We start from the raw sequence: 13,323 nt of genomic DNA, 5'->3' as shown, positions 1-13,323 counted from the left end.
CATAAATTTTCTTTTGGTTTCAGGTTGTTTGAAGGTTCTTCACCAAGAAAAATTGAGAAATTGAAAACTCTGCTGTGTTACTTCAGGAGAGTTACACAGAATAGTAAGGAATGAAAATAACTAACATAATGTTGTAGAAGTTGTTGCGCTTTTCTGTGTCTTTCAGTTAAATAACCTTTTGTCTGTTTTATTTTTAAGCGCCCAAGGGTCTTGTTACATTTACAAGACAAACACTAAACAATCCACCAGACTGGGAAAGGTAATAATTACTTCTCTGGTTCCTTATGAACATAATGAACTAATGAACTGCATTTAAAATAAATTATATTGCGATTCATAGCATACTCTGTCCATAACAAATAACATATTCTGCATTCTATGAAGGCATGTAATTGTTGTAGGGGAGTAATTGTTATTTTAACAGGAAGTAAAACCAAGAAATTCTATCAAAGTTTCACTAAATCTTCCCTGAATAACTCTGAAGTGTGTTGATGTTGTCTGAGTGGGATAGTGACCATCAACTCCTCATAGCTTCTTTGGTGCTCATGTGCACAGCTAATTGCCATTATCTAAATTCCTACAATGAAAGTAGTAGTAGGAAAGAGTAAAGGGCCCCAATATGGATGAGAAGTCTTCAGGTTAAGCTGGTAGTTTATATTAATTTTATACATCAGTGTAGTGTATTCCACTTAAACATGTTAACTGGATGACTATTTCTTAAACAAGCACATGAATGTTGAAATGTTTGTAATCGTTGTTTTTTTTTTTTCTCCCCTTTTTTTTTGGTCCAGTTCTCAGACTCAGCTGACACGCCTGCATATCACTTGTGAAGGGACAATTGAGGAACATGGATATGGAATGCTTCAGGTAGGAATGTTTTACCACACACTAAGCACACAGTTTTACCTCTGACTTCAGTAATTAAATACTTCCATGTCATCCATGTCTTGTTAAAAATATCAAAAGCATTTCTTAACAGCATCTTTCTTTTTTAATGTGAGCTGAAATTTTCAATTTTCAATACAAATAGTATTCTGCAGTTTTTACTGTCGTTACACGTAATGAGCATGATTCTGTCGATCAGTCCATTTTTCTTGCTTTAAAAAGTAAAACCATAACCTTCAGCTTTAAACCAGTTGTATGATTTTTGTGCATATCAATGCAAGTTATTGAATCTCTGTCTGCAGTGAGTCACCCCATCTCCTCACCCCCCTTGTTGTTTCTGTGTAGCTGGCGCATTTATTTTACTCTAGTTGACAGCTGATGTATACACATGAGTAGCTCCGAGTGGCAAGGGTGGAGGAGAGGACCCTGGGGTGGGGGATGAGGGAGAGGGAGGCACACAGAGACAAAGATGACGTCGGGGAGCCATCTCACTGGGGTGACCCAGTGAGCTTGGAGTCCTGTAGGCGGATTGATGGCTACCTCAGCAGGCTGGACATTGGTTGTGTGTTGAGTTTCGATAGGGCAGAGCGAGCTGTCATCCTGTCAGGAGGTGAGATTGAAGGGTGGGGGGGTGAGGTTAGGGGTAAACCAGTGAAGGTGAGGAGTTGAGTGGCTGGTTAGAAAACATACACAAACCCACTGTCACACAGATTGACGTAGCTGTGGGCCACTGAGCAGAACCTTCACCCCTGACAAGCTGTTTAAATATCCGCATTGTGATTTGAATGGGATGTTCTCTTATGCGTGCCACAAAAACAAGATCTGGTCTTTCATGGCATGAAGCTCAAGCACCACACTGAAAATACTTCCCCCAAAGAAACAGAAGTCCTAGAGATGAGCAAAAACATATTGGTTATTGGAATGGATTTATCTTATTTCAACAAATCCCTGGGCTGTTTTTTTTAAAACGTAATTTCTTGGACTATATTCAGTGTAGATCTTGAACTTTGTGGGTAACAGAGAGAATTCTGAAATGTGGAAAATGTCATTAATATCAGTCCAGACTGTTATTTCGGTCATTTTATATCATTTATATCATTATTTATGTGTATTTTTTTTAGTTGGATTGGGTTAAATGGTAAATGGCCTGTATTTTGTATAGCGCTTTACTAGTCCCTAAGGACCCCAAAGCGCTTTACACATCCAGTCATCCACCCATTCACACACACATTCACACACTGGTTGAAGTTTTTTAAGGCTGAAAAACATATTTAGGTCATGTGACTACAAAACAAGCCCGACTCATCACCACTCCACCACCGTACTTGACATGGTTTGAGGTGTTTGTACTGAGAAGCTGTGTTGGTTTCATCAAACATCTCCAGAAGACATTGTTCAAGAAGTCTTGGTGTTTGTTCAGATCCAATTTGGCAAACCTACGCTGTGCTTCCATGTTCTTTTTAGAGAGAGAGAAGATGATTTCCCTTGGCAACCCTTCCATACTATTGTCTTTTTCTAATTGTATTGTCATGAACTGAAATTTTTAACATGGTAGCTGAGGCCTGTAGAATCAAAGTCAAAGTCAAAGTCAAAGTCAACTTTATTTGTCAATTCTGCCATATGTACAGGACATACAGAGAATAGAAATTCCGTTACTCTCAAACCCTAGAAGAAGTAGCAATGAACATTTAAATATAAGAGAGAGATTAAAAATGCAAGTAAAATAATTAAAAAGTAAAATTTGAATAAATACAGTACAAGCTATACAATATACAATATACAATATACAATATACAATATTCAGGTAACGGTAACGGTAGATGACATTCAGTGTAGACCAGGCAGGGTAGTGCAAATAGGCAAATAGTGCAAATGGAGATTTGGTAATGTACGGTAGGAGGTAGTGTAACAGAACAAAGTCTTATGAGGTAATGGCAGTCCAATGCTCCACAGGTGGCTAATAACTGGTGCAGGCCAGTGAGTGAGTCAGAGAGTGTGTGTGTGTGTGTGTGTGTGTGTGTGTGTGACAGAGTTCAGTGAGACCGTGGAGGAGAGAGGGGAGAGGGGGCAGAATCGGGAGGGAGTTAAGCTTCCTGACAGCCTGATGGATGAAGCTGTCCTTCAGTCTGCTGGTCCTGGCTTGGAGACTCCTCAGTCGCCTCCCTGACGGCAGCAGCTTGAAGAAGCTTTGCATTGGGTGCGTGGGATCAGCCGCTATGCAAAGGGCTTTTTTAGTGAGACGGGTGCTGTAAATGTCCTGGAGGGAGGGGAGGGAGACACCAATGATCCTCTCTGCAGCTCTCACTATGCGTTGGAGGGTTCTGTGACAGGACGCATTGCAGGCTCCAAACCACACAGTGATGCAGCTCGACAGGATGCTCTCTATGGTGCCTCTGTAGAAAGTGTACATGATGGGGGCTGGTGCTCCTGCTCTTCTTAGTTTGCGGAGAAAGAAGAGACGCTGCTGTGATTTCTTGGCCAGTGCTGTGGTGTTGTACGTCCAGGAGAGATCCTCTGTGATGTGCACACCCAAGAACTTAGTGCTGCTCACTCTCTCCACAGACGCTCCGTCAATGGTCAGAGGAGCATGTTGGGTGTGCATTCTCCTGAAGTCCACAACAATCTCCTTCGTCTTCTCCACATTCAGAGAGAGATTGTTGTCAACACACCACTTGGCCAGGCGTCTCACCTCACTTCTGTAGTCGGTCTCATCCCTGTTGCTAATGAGACCCACCACCGTTGTGTCGTCCGCAAACTTGATGAAGAGGTTGGAGCTGTATGATGGAGTGCAGTCATGGGTCAGCAGAGTGAAGAGGAGGGGGCTCAGCACACATCCCTGCGGGGCCCCCGTGTTTAAAATGATGGTGCTGGATGTATTACTGCCGACCCAGAGCTGTGGCACTTTTGTTTTCCTTACCTGACTGTATATTGATTCTCTGGGTTTGTGACTTTAGATTGTGACACTAGGAGTTGGTGTCGAGTCGGTTTGGTTGCAGTTTTTGACATAACTCAAATATATTGTTCAGTCTTAAAAATTTCGGGTGGACAAGTCCTGTACTTTTAGTAAGTTATAAAAGATGCAAAGGGAAATCAATGACCTTTCATTGCCCCGTTCCTTTTTCTCTTTGTTGAATAAACACTGAATAGATAATGAATAGTGAGGCCTCCTAGAAAATGCAAAACTCAGACATGTGCAAAATCTGCACACATTCATGCACTGTAGATTTGAAGTACATGTTTAGACTTCATGGGTTGTGTTCTGTTAGAATTTCCTGATTGGATTATTTCCATGCAGGAAGGATCATTGCAATGATCTTTATAGATTTATCTGATATAAATGGCCACAGTGGACAAAAGGATAGATAATGAGACACTAATTGAAGTATTTGTTTAAATAATAGGAGTGACAGTGACAGAATTTCACAAATTCTCTCATTTGCACTGATAGGTCAAAGGGCAGTATGTCATACCGTACATGTCATGTCATGCAACAGACCAAATAGAAATCTGTATTTTTTAAATAAATGTTAATTTCAAGTTTGAGGCCACCAACAAATGTCCTTCTTCTTTCTTTTTTTTTTCTTCTTTTTTTTCTTTTTAAATTTCACTAGGTGGACTTTGCCAACAGATTTGTAGGTGGTGGAGTCACAGGACATGGACTGGTCCAAGAAGAAATCAGGTTCCTTATCAACCCTGAACTCATTATCTCTCGCCTCTTTACTGAAGCTCTTGAATACAATGAATGCCTCATCATTACAGGTGTGTAGTTTCTTTGTTTTTCTCACACAAATGTGTATTTTTAAGCCTTGAAGCTTTGATTTGTATGACATTTTTACTGGGAACTTGATCACTGCAATCAATTTTTTTTTTTTTTTTTTAAGTTAAAGAAAAAGTGATTTAATGTGTTGGGGTTGTTTTCAGGTGGATAAGAAGATTGTCTCCCCGCTCTTTCTGCCTGGGGAATGGGTCCTGACTTTTGTTTGTGCTTATGTGCTGAACAGCTTTCTTGGAGTCACTGAGCAGGGCACTGTAAGAGTCACCATGTGGGGACTTTGTTGTCCTCCGGGGGATCTCAATGCTCACCTGGGCAACAATAATGAGAGCCTGATGAGCATGATCCTCCGGAGAGTCCATTTATTAGTTAGAACCTCTGATTCAGGAGGAACAGTGTGGTTTCAACCTGGTTGTGAAACACTTGAAAAGGTTATTTATGGGAGTTTGACTGACTGTGTCCCCTGGGATGTCCTGTGGGATGTGCTTCAGGAGTATGATGTTTCTGGCCTCTTGTTTTGGGCTATAGCTAAGTGAAAGCATGCTATGCATTGCTGGCACTTAGTTGGACTTGATTCTGGTGGGGTTTGGGCTCTGCCAGGGCTGCCCTTTGTCACTGGTTGTCTTCATAACTTTCATGGGTAGAATTTTGAGGCATAGGCAAATAGCGGCTTGTCTCTAGCTTGACGGCCTCAGAATCACCTCTTTGCTTTTCGTGGATGAGGTGGGGTTTTTTTGTTTTGTTTTGTTTTTTTTGCTTCAATGACTAATGACCTCCTGGTCATACTGGGGTGGTTTGCAACTGAATGTGATATGGTGGGAATGATAATTGGCAAGTCAATTTTGAGATAGTAGTTGTTGGCTGGAAATGGGTGGAGCGCTCACTCAGTGCTGAGAAGGAGATAACTTGTCCACTTGCTGCCTCGAGTAGAGGAGCTGTGCAGTGTGGGGTACAGTGTGATCTGTGGTGGTGGTGAAGAAACAGCAAAGCTATCAATTTACTGGTTGATCTACATTCCTACTCTAATAAGTCAGTAGCTTTAGGTAGTGACTGAAAGAGTAATTTTGTGGACATAAGTGGGGGAAGTGAGCTTCCTCTGAAAGGGCTCTCCTTTAAAGATAGGATGAGGAGTCATTTAGAAGGGGCTCAGTATTGAGCTGCTATAGTACCTTTACATATCAAAGGAGATGGTCGAGGTGGTTTAGACACCTGACTAACATGCTTACAGGCACCTTCTACAGGTATGGCCTACCAGGAGAAGATGTGGCGGAGTCAGGACGTGCTTGAGAGCTTACATCTGTTAATGGCTTTGGAATGTGCTGGTGTCCCCCTTCTATACCGCCTTTCAGAGCTTGAGGAGGTGGTTATGGAGAGGAAAATCTAGAGTACTGAGCCCGCAACATAGAAACATTGTCATGAAATGGATGGCTAGATAGATAGATCGATAGATAGATTTATTGATTGTGTAATAATACTTGAGTATCAAGGCAAGCTGTCCCCTTATGTAATGTACATGTACTGGATTATTTCAAGTAGAAAGTAAACACTATTACAAAACATATAGACCCACTAGACACTGATATATGGTGTAACCAGACTATTAATACTCTACATTTAATTTATCTTCATGCCATGGGGTATATAGGCTATTATTTGGCAATTATTCCTTGGTATTGTGTTGGCTTTCCTCTTTCTCCAATAGAAAGTAGACACATCTATGTATCTCCCATGCCTTTCTAGTATTACATTTTGGTTCAAACCAGTGTTTCGTCCATCACTGAGTTATTTTCTCCTGTTCATTGAGCTCTTTGTGTTTATTGGGCTCCATTTATTTTTGCCCTCATACTTCCTTCCAGTCCGAAGGTAAATCCATTGCATTGATTCAGATGGGACTGCTTGGTTATCCTTCATTTCTCCCAAGCAGAATTGCTCTATTTTTCAACCTCCAACTCACTGTTTGGGTTATTCTTCCCTCTCATTTGCCTCCCTCCTGCAATTATGGTCATCCTACCTTTTCTGTGTTTTTTCCATGCCTCACATCTCGACAGTGTCAACAGAAAGAAGTATGTGCAGATTAAGATATGCAGACGTGTGGAAAAAAGTAAACATAACATAAACACTTACTTTGTTTTACTGTTTTGATGCTTTTATTTTGATAAAATGATCATTTTGAGACATTATGCTGTTTGATAAATTCATCTTTTTGGCATGAGAATATATCTTTTTGACTTAACTTAAATCGCTCAAAAATGCCTGCTATTGATTGATTCTGGGTTTATTTTTTTTAACGTGACACAAATCTGAAAAAAATTAAAATAAATTTACATTGTCTGATGTCCCTCGGCATACTTTATATGCTTGTTATTATGGGGGGTTGAAAAGTAGAGAAAACAAACAGTTAGGATGACGTTCACGCTGCTGGACCACTTCACCAAAGAAACACACACAATGAAAAAAAACCGAACTCTGTCAGCAAGCCAATCGTTGTCTGTTTTTATGTGGCGCCATGTTGTCTTCCTTGAAATTCCTATCTCTCCCCAGTGACCTTCAGGTGGTTAGTCACTGTCCCCCTCTTTCCCTCCCCTCATAGTGCTTCCCTCCTTCTTCCATCCTCCTCCTCTCCACTTAACTTTATTACATTTGGACAGAAAAGAATTTATAGCTCAACTAAGGTCATTGCTGCACTAATGGAATGGGCCAGTTATGCCATAGATTCATTAAAACCTTCAGTATTCCTTGCACGAATGCTGTGTTTCCTCTTAAAGTCCCATTTCTCTTGCTAGACTCTTTTCTCTTTTGTCAAGTTGATCATATTTCTTCATCTTTAGTGATGCCCTAGCACAAGTCTTCAAGTGCATCTGGAACTTAAATGTCAGAGTACTTGTAAAACAAAACTCAAGTCTAAGTTTGAATGCCCACTGGCGTCTTACACCGGAAGGCAAGGTCTGCGATGCAATCTCCTGATGGACGTCAGTAATAGCGGGATGCCATTATGGGCGGTTGCCAGACTGAAGTGGCTCAAGGTGAATAGAGAGAAGGAAGAATTTTGATGGGCACAGTGATATGGGCAGCCTGTTCTTTGACGTTAGGAATCGCTGGTGTTGTGGAAAGCACTTTAATTGCAGGGCTGGACCTGCAGTGGCACAGTACGCTTAAAATAAAGCAACTGCTCCTTTTGTTTGCACAGCCAGTGCCTTACTCCGCATATTACTGGTTAAGAAAACACCATTTCTAATGTGTTCCCCAGTGGAAGCCAAAAAAAGTTTTATATGTAATGCGGAAAAAAATGTACATTAAAATATTTTTATTAAATATTTGCAAAATTATCCATAATTTCTGGTTTTTGTTCTAGTGGCTTCTACCCTTTAACTTAAGAAACACTTTCTCGTACTCTGCTCATACAACTTTAATCTTCTATGTTAATCACATGTTTAACTCCTACTCTTCAACAAAGTGTTATATAACCACATCATTCCTAATGTATAATGTATGGAGCCTTTAATGGGCAGCCTTTTCAGAAAGGAGCACAGGTGTATTATTCTAACCCTTAGGACATAACCTTAAGTGTTATAAAGGACTTAATCTCTTAAAAACACGGGTGTGTCAGTAATTAATTTTTGCTTGTTCTGTTCTTACATTTTCTCCAGTTGTAGCTCAAAGCTTTTCATTTAAAACCTCATAGCAGATTACTTATTAAATCAGTGGGCTTTATTTATGACAATTCAATATAAGCTGATACTCTGTATGCTCATGTGGAGCATAGAAAGCGCTAAATTTGATTTTAGAACCTGCTGTGTGCTCTGACTGCTGAGCAATGAGTAATATTGTATATCCCTCGTCTTATACTGCAGGAGCTGAACAATACAGTAAGTACTCTGGCTATGCTGAGAGTTACAAATGGGTGGGCAGCCACGAAGACGAGACACCCAGGTAATCTTTTTTCCTCCCCTTCATAGGATTATTTTTGTGTGTTTGTTGGTACTTGTGCTGATGTTTTAAATGTAAAATCTTTCTTTCATTTTCAGGGATGACTGGCAGAGAAGATGTACAGAGATTGTGGCCATTGATGCTCTTAAATACAGGCACTTCCTGGAACAGTTTCTCCCCGAGAAGATGACCAGAGAACTCAACAAGGTGAGGGAAGATTTAGTTCAGCGGTTCTTTTTCCAAACGTGTTTGTGAAAGGTGGCAAGAAACCTATAAAGTACTGCTCTAATTTGTAGTACCTTTTAAAAGGTGTCAGTGCGATGGTGCAGAACACGGCCGATGTTGTAGTGTTTTTGATAAAAAGTTCACTACCATGAGCTTTGACATTTTGTCTGGTACAGCTGCAAAAAATGTCAGTTAAAATCTAAGTGATCTGTAAAACCACTCAACTGCTAAATACTACATAACTCTCAATAGTATTACTCTCAATTTACTGCAGTTTTTTTCTCCACATGACTAAGAAAAATAAAAATACATATTATGCACTTTTTTAACAGACTTGTTTCTCTTCTCGGTCAAGTAAATGCTTTATTTTTATATTTGCTTATGGTTCAGCCTGAGGGTTAACACTTTCCCCCACATTATACATTAATGTGATTTTAATTAATTTTAATAGAAAAGACTGTACTGTTTGTTTGTCTTCCCCACTCTTACATCCTTCTCCCTCTTTTGTTTTCATTCCAGGCGTACTGCGGATTCCATCGAAATAACGCCAACAGGAAGCACCTCTCTGCAGTGGCCACAGGCAACTGGGGCTGCGGAGCTTTTGGCGGAGACACACGGCTCAAAGGTATAATTGGATGATTTATGGCAACAAAATCTACAAAATAAACTAGGCTGGCATCTGTGTCGCATTTCTTACATTAAAATTTTAAGTCTGGATTCCCAAGACTGCAGTGAATATCAGTAGCTCAGACTTGATCACGGCATCTCCCAGTCAGTAGAGCCCCTGCTGAAGGACTTTCAGCATTTATGTAGCATGTAGTGTACGACAATTTCCAAGATGCTGTTTTCTCTCAAGCCTCTCTAGTCAATTAGAAGCTCTCCCAGGGTGTCAATCTACTGTCCCTTTTCAGTCTTTTATAGATCATCTGACACATTTATGTTTTCCATTAAATGGACGATTGATTACAGAGAAAGAAGACCATAAATCCAGCTGATGCTGGTCTCCGTTGGCTTACACAACATCAGTCTTCATAAGCAGGGAGACCCTTACTGTTGTTTTTTGGCCAATTGTGTGTTGGATGTGCAGAGTTTCCTTTATGCCTAAATTCATGGCGCATTTACCCTGTTTTGCAGTGCACATTAGTGCTTTAAGGTTGTGCTTCTGCACAGTTGGATTTAAAACTGAAGCTGCTAATTTCCTCTGCAGCATGCTATGAATAGATCCCCTGGACTTCACATAGTCCCCGAGGATGATATTAGCTTCCGGGGGGCCCCGCCCATTAGCTCCAGTGTTAGCATAGTTGGTATTTTTGGAAGCTAATAACTGTATTTTACATGAAAGTCCAGGAGCTGACTTGAGATGTGGTATTTACATAACGATAGGCGGGTATTTTGAAGTAAAGATTACAGAGCTTTTGCAAATGATGTCATGTTTTGTGTGTTCATTAATCTGAAATGTATAACCATTCTGTTAAATATTTAAAAGTCATGAAACCTAATTTGCAAGAGCTCAGAGAATGAATGCTGTTTACGAGGCTATTCTACCAACACTGGATTATTTACCCTACTAATACAAATTGCCACTCCTGTTCTTTTGTGCCACAGGCTGTACGTTATCTGGCTTATTGACCAATTATTTAGTCTGTCATGCTTTTCAGCACTCAATTACACCTTTATAGTTTTATTCTGAAACCAATGGTGCAAATAGAGTGAATGTTGTCGCCTGAATTTTCGTCTTGAAATTCACCTTCTCTCTTTTTCAGCGCTGATTCAGTTCATGGCAGCAGCAGAGGCTGGGCGAGATGTGGCGTATTTCACATTTGGAGATGCTCAGCTGATGAAAGATGTTCATGACATGCACGCTTTCCTCACCGAGAGACGGGTCACCGTTGGTAAGATTCGCACACAAGAAGTTTGTGGCTAAGCTGTGGTCACTCAGTAGAATTATTAGAAACAGGAACTTTTTGCTTTTGCAGCTCAAGGAGGTTTTCCTTCTTGGTGTCATTACAGGAATGTGTGTATAAATAACAGCACACACTCCATGGGTATGTTAAGGTACTCTACCATATGGGCCATCTCCCCGCTCCTCAGCTCATCCATTCAGCCTGAGCCGCAGAGTGGATTACTGCCTAAACTGGCCCCGGCCTCTTCCCTCCCCCTCTTTTCATTTTTCTTCTGTTGACATTTATTGAAGCCTTTCAGAGAAATTCCCCTCTAGCCATCCATTTCCTAAAGTGGAGCTACAGAGGGGGAAAAAAAAAAGATTGCAGTATGTGAGTGCGTATGTGCGCTTGATTTATAAATGAGCCCGAGTACACCTTCATTTTTTTTCTTACCTGCTTGAGTGTCTGTGTTTCTCTCGTTCACAATCCGTTTGTGCTTTTGGTCCTATTCTCTTAAATCCCATCTTCCTTACATGTTTCTTGACCCCGTCCCTTTTGTCTCTCCTCCACCTCTCTTCCCCTCTCTTCACCACCGTTTTTACCCTCACAGGGCAGCTGTACGACCTTTTAAACCAGTACTTCAACGAGGTGTGCAAGAATTGTCACACGACACGACCTGACGTCAGCCTCTACAGATTCATCTATGAGACAGTCTCTTCCCCAGCAGCCTCCGACACCTTGAACAGTGCTAAGGATTCTGGGATGTCTCCTGTGACTTCAGACTCTCATTAACAGGAAAACAACTGTAACCTAATCTTACCTCCCTTCTCCAGTCACACTTTGTAAAAGAGTCAGTGTGCCCTTAGTATTGTGGTTACGGTCACTTGTTTCCCCCTCTCTCTCACACACACACACGCACACACACACACACACACACCCTTTAAGTTTGTGATCCCAACATGCAAACTATCAAAACACAGTTCTGCCTTTCTCACTGGTGGTATTATAGGAATCTCATAGTACGGCACCAAATGTGGTGACTTTTTTCTGAGACTTATAGCAATAGTAAATCCTGGTTGCTGTTAGGCCTTTCTTTAGTCCAGATGTAATGTGGAGGGGTTTTTTTTGTTTGTTTTTTTACACACTAAATACAAATATGCCCAAATATTCATCATATGCATGGTTGTGAACAAATTTCACCATTGATAATCCAGGACATGATAATCCTCCCTGGTTATCGTGTCTTGTATTGTGTTTGCTACACTTTATGGATGAGTTGTGTTCTCTACTTACTATACCCAGGCTATGGTGAGGTGCCTGAATGAGATGCCATACTGTAGTCTATGCATGGGTAACATTTATTTATCAAATATTCTACAAATATATGCTGCTCTTTTATATCCTGTCTGATACCGAAGTGTAACATACATATTGTCCTTAAGGCATATTTTACTATGGATCACAACAATCAAATAATCACTAGTAATGTAAATCATCTCAAATTAAACATACAGGAAATTTAAGCTCACAGTCTAGACGTTTCATTTTACTCTGAACAACTTCATTTGCTACCTACAGGGGGATTAAATAAAGTTAAAATGGCACGAACAATATTTTTGTTAATGTTTTTACACAACATTTATTTTGGGGATCACGTTTTCTATTATTTACTGTGTTTTCTGATTGGCAGTGTGGATTCTATTTAATGGGTTTGTGGTTACATTAAAGCCTGTGAGTATTGCATAGAACTGTAATTTAGGCTTTTAGGTTGTACGTTTTATTATAATTTCTTAATAAAAGTATGACATGTATTTCTCTGCTCTGCGTTGTTTCCCTGCTCAAATAAACACGGTTCACTGACTAAAGTGATCGGCACAATGTGAAATTTAGCTGCAATGATTGAACCGAAAATTCTTTAAAGAGGTCGTTCTGTAGTGTAACATTATGTAGTTTCTATACATCAGGGTAATGTAATTATCCATCAAAAATAACAGATTTTGCTGCAATCTCTGGGCTTCGTCCAGTTTGGAACAGTGTCTTGGCGCTGCAAATTTGTCACTTAATTTCATGAAATCATACATTATTTAATCATCTGATTGATTTTTGTGATAGCACGTGTACCTAGGGCTTTCAGAAAAATTAAATTCCGCCTTCAAACATGCTGTATTAGATGAATTAGGGCTCCTAAATAACCTCATGACGTGGACTTCCATAAATGGTGTGTAGGCTTGGCTGGGGTAAGTGGATTACACATTATCTGCTTCTTCTGCTCTTTGTACTGAGCCCTGCATTGACCAAATAAGCTGCGGACTCACGCATAAAGTTAATTTGGTTAAGCAGATCTAACTGTCGATGTGAGCATGGGTTACCTGGATGTGAACTTGATTCAGGTTGCTGGTGCCTGCTGGATTTAATCAAATAACACTAAACATTGACTGAATTTGGCAGGCTGATCCTGCAACTGAATAACCTTAGTCAACAGAAATGATGATATATTAAGACTGTTTTGTTTTCTTCTCTTTTCCCTTTTTTAATTAATCTTTATATGTCACTAGAAATGGGAATTTATGGAATATTCACTCCTTTCTGATTTTCCCCACTGCAGACACAGACAGCCGCTCCGGTTTTGCC

At 40.3% G+C, this 13,323-nt stretch overlaps 1 protein-coding gene across 2 annotated transcripts in view; it reads left to right on the top strand.

The window, feature by feature from the left end:
• The window catches only part of parga (poly (ADP-ribose) glycohydrolase a), a 29,235-nt gene extending 16,732 nt beyond the window's left edge, over positions 1-12,503 (top strand). For both annotated transcript variants that reach the window (XM_005456551.4, XM_003451997.5), the window contains exons 10-18: positions 24-103; positions 199-259; positions 792-867; positions 4,497-4,644; positions 8,509-8,587; positions 8,683-8,791; positions 9,329-9,434; positions 10,573-10,701; positions 11,303-12,503. In XM_005456551.4, the coding sequence (XP_005456608.1) occupies positions 24-103; positions 199-259; positions 792-867; positions 4,497-4,644; positions 8,509-8,587; positions 8,683-8,791; positions 9,329-9,434; positions 10,573-10,701; positions 11,303-11,484 (970 nt within the window). In that variant the 3' untranslated portion in view covers positions 11,485-12,503. The remainder of the gene's footprint in view (positions 1-23; positions 104-198; positions 260-791; positions 868-4,496; positions 4,645-8,508; positions 8,588-8,682; positions 8,792-9,328; positions 9,435-10,572; positions 10,702-11,302) is intronic.
• The last annotated feature ends 820 nt before the right edge of the window (positions 12,504-13,323 follow it).

Source organism: Oreochromis niloticus, linkage group LG13 (assembly GCF_001858045.2).
Source record: "Oreochromis niloticus isolate F11D_XX linkage group LG13, O_niloticus_UMD_NMBU, whole genome shotgun sequence".
In the NCBI taxonomy this organism is placed as follows: Eukaryota; Metazoa; Chordata; class Actinopteri; order Cichliformes; family Cichlidae; genus Oreochromis; species Oreochromis niloticus.
The sequence above is the reverse complement of the archived record's forward strand: the minus strand, read 5'-3'. Positions and strand labels throughout refer to the sequence as shown.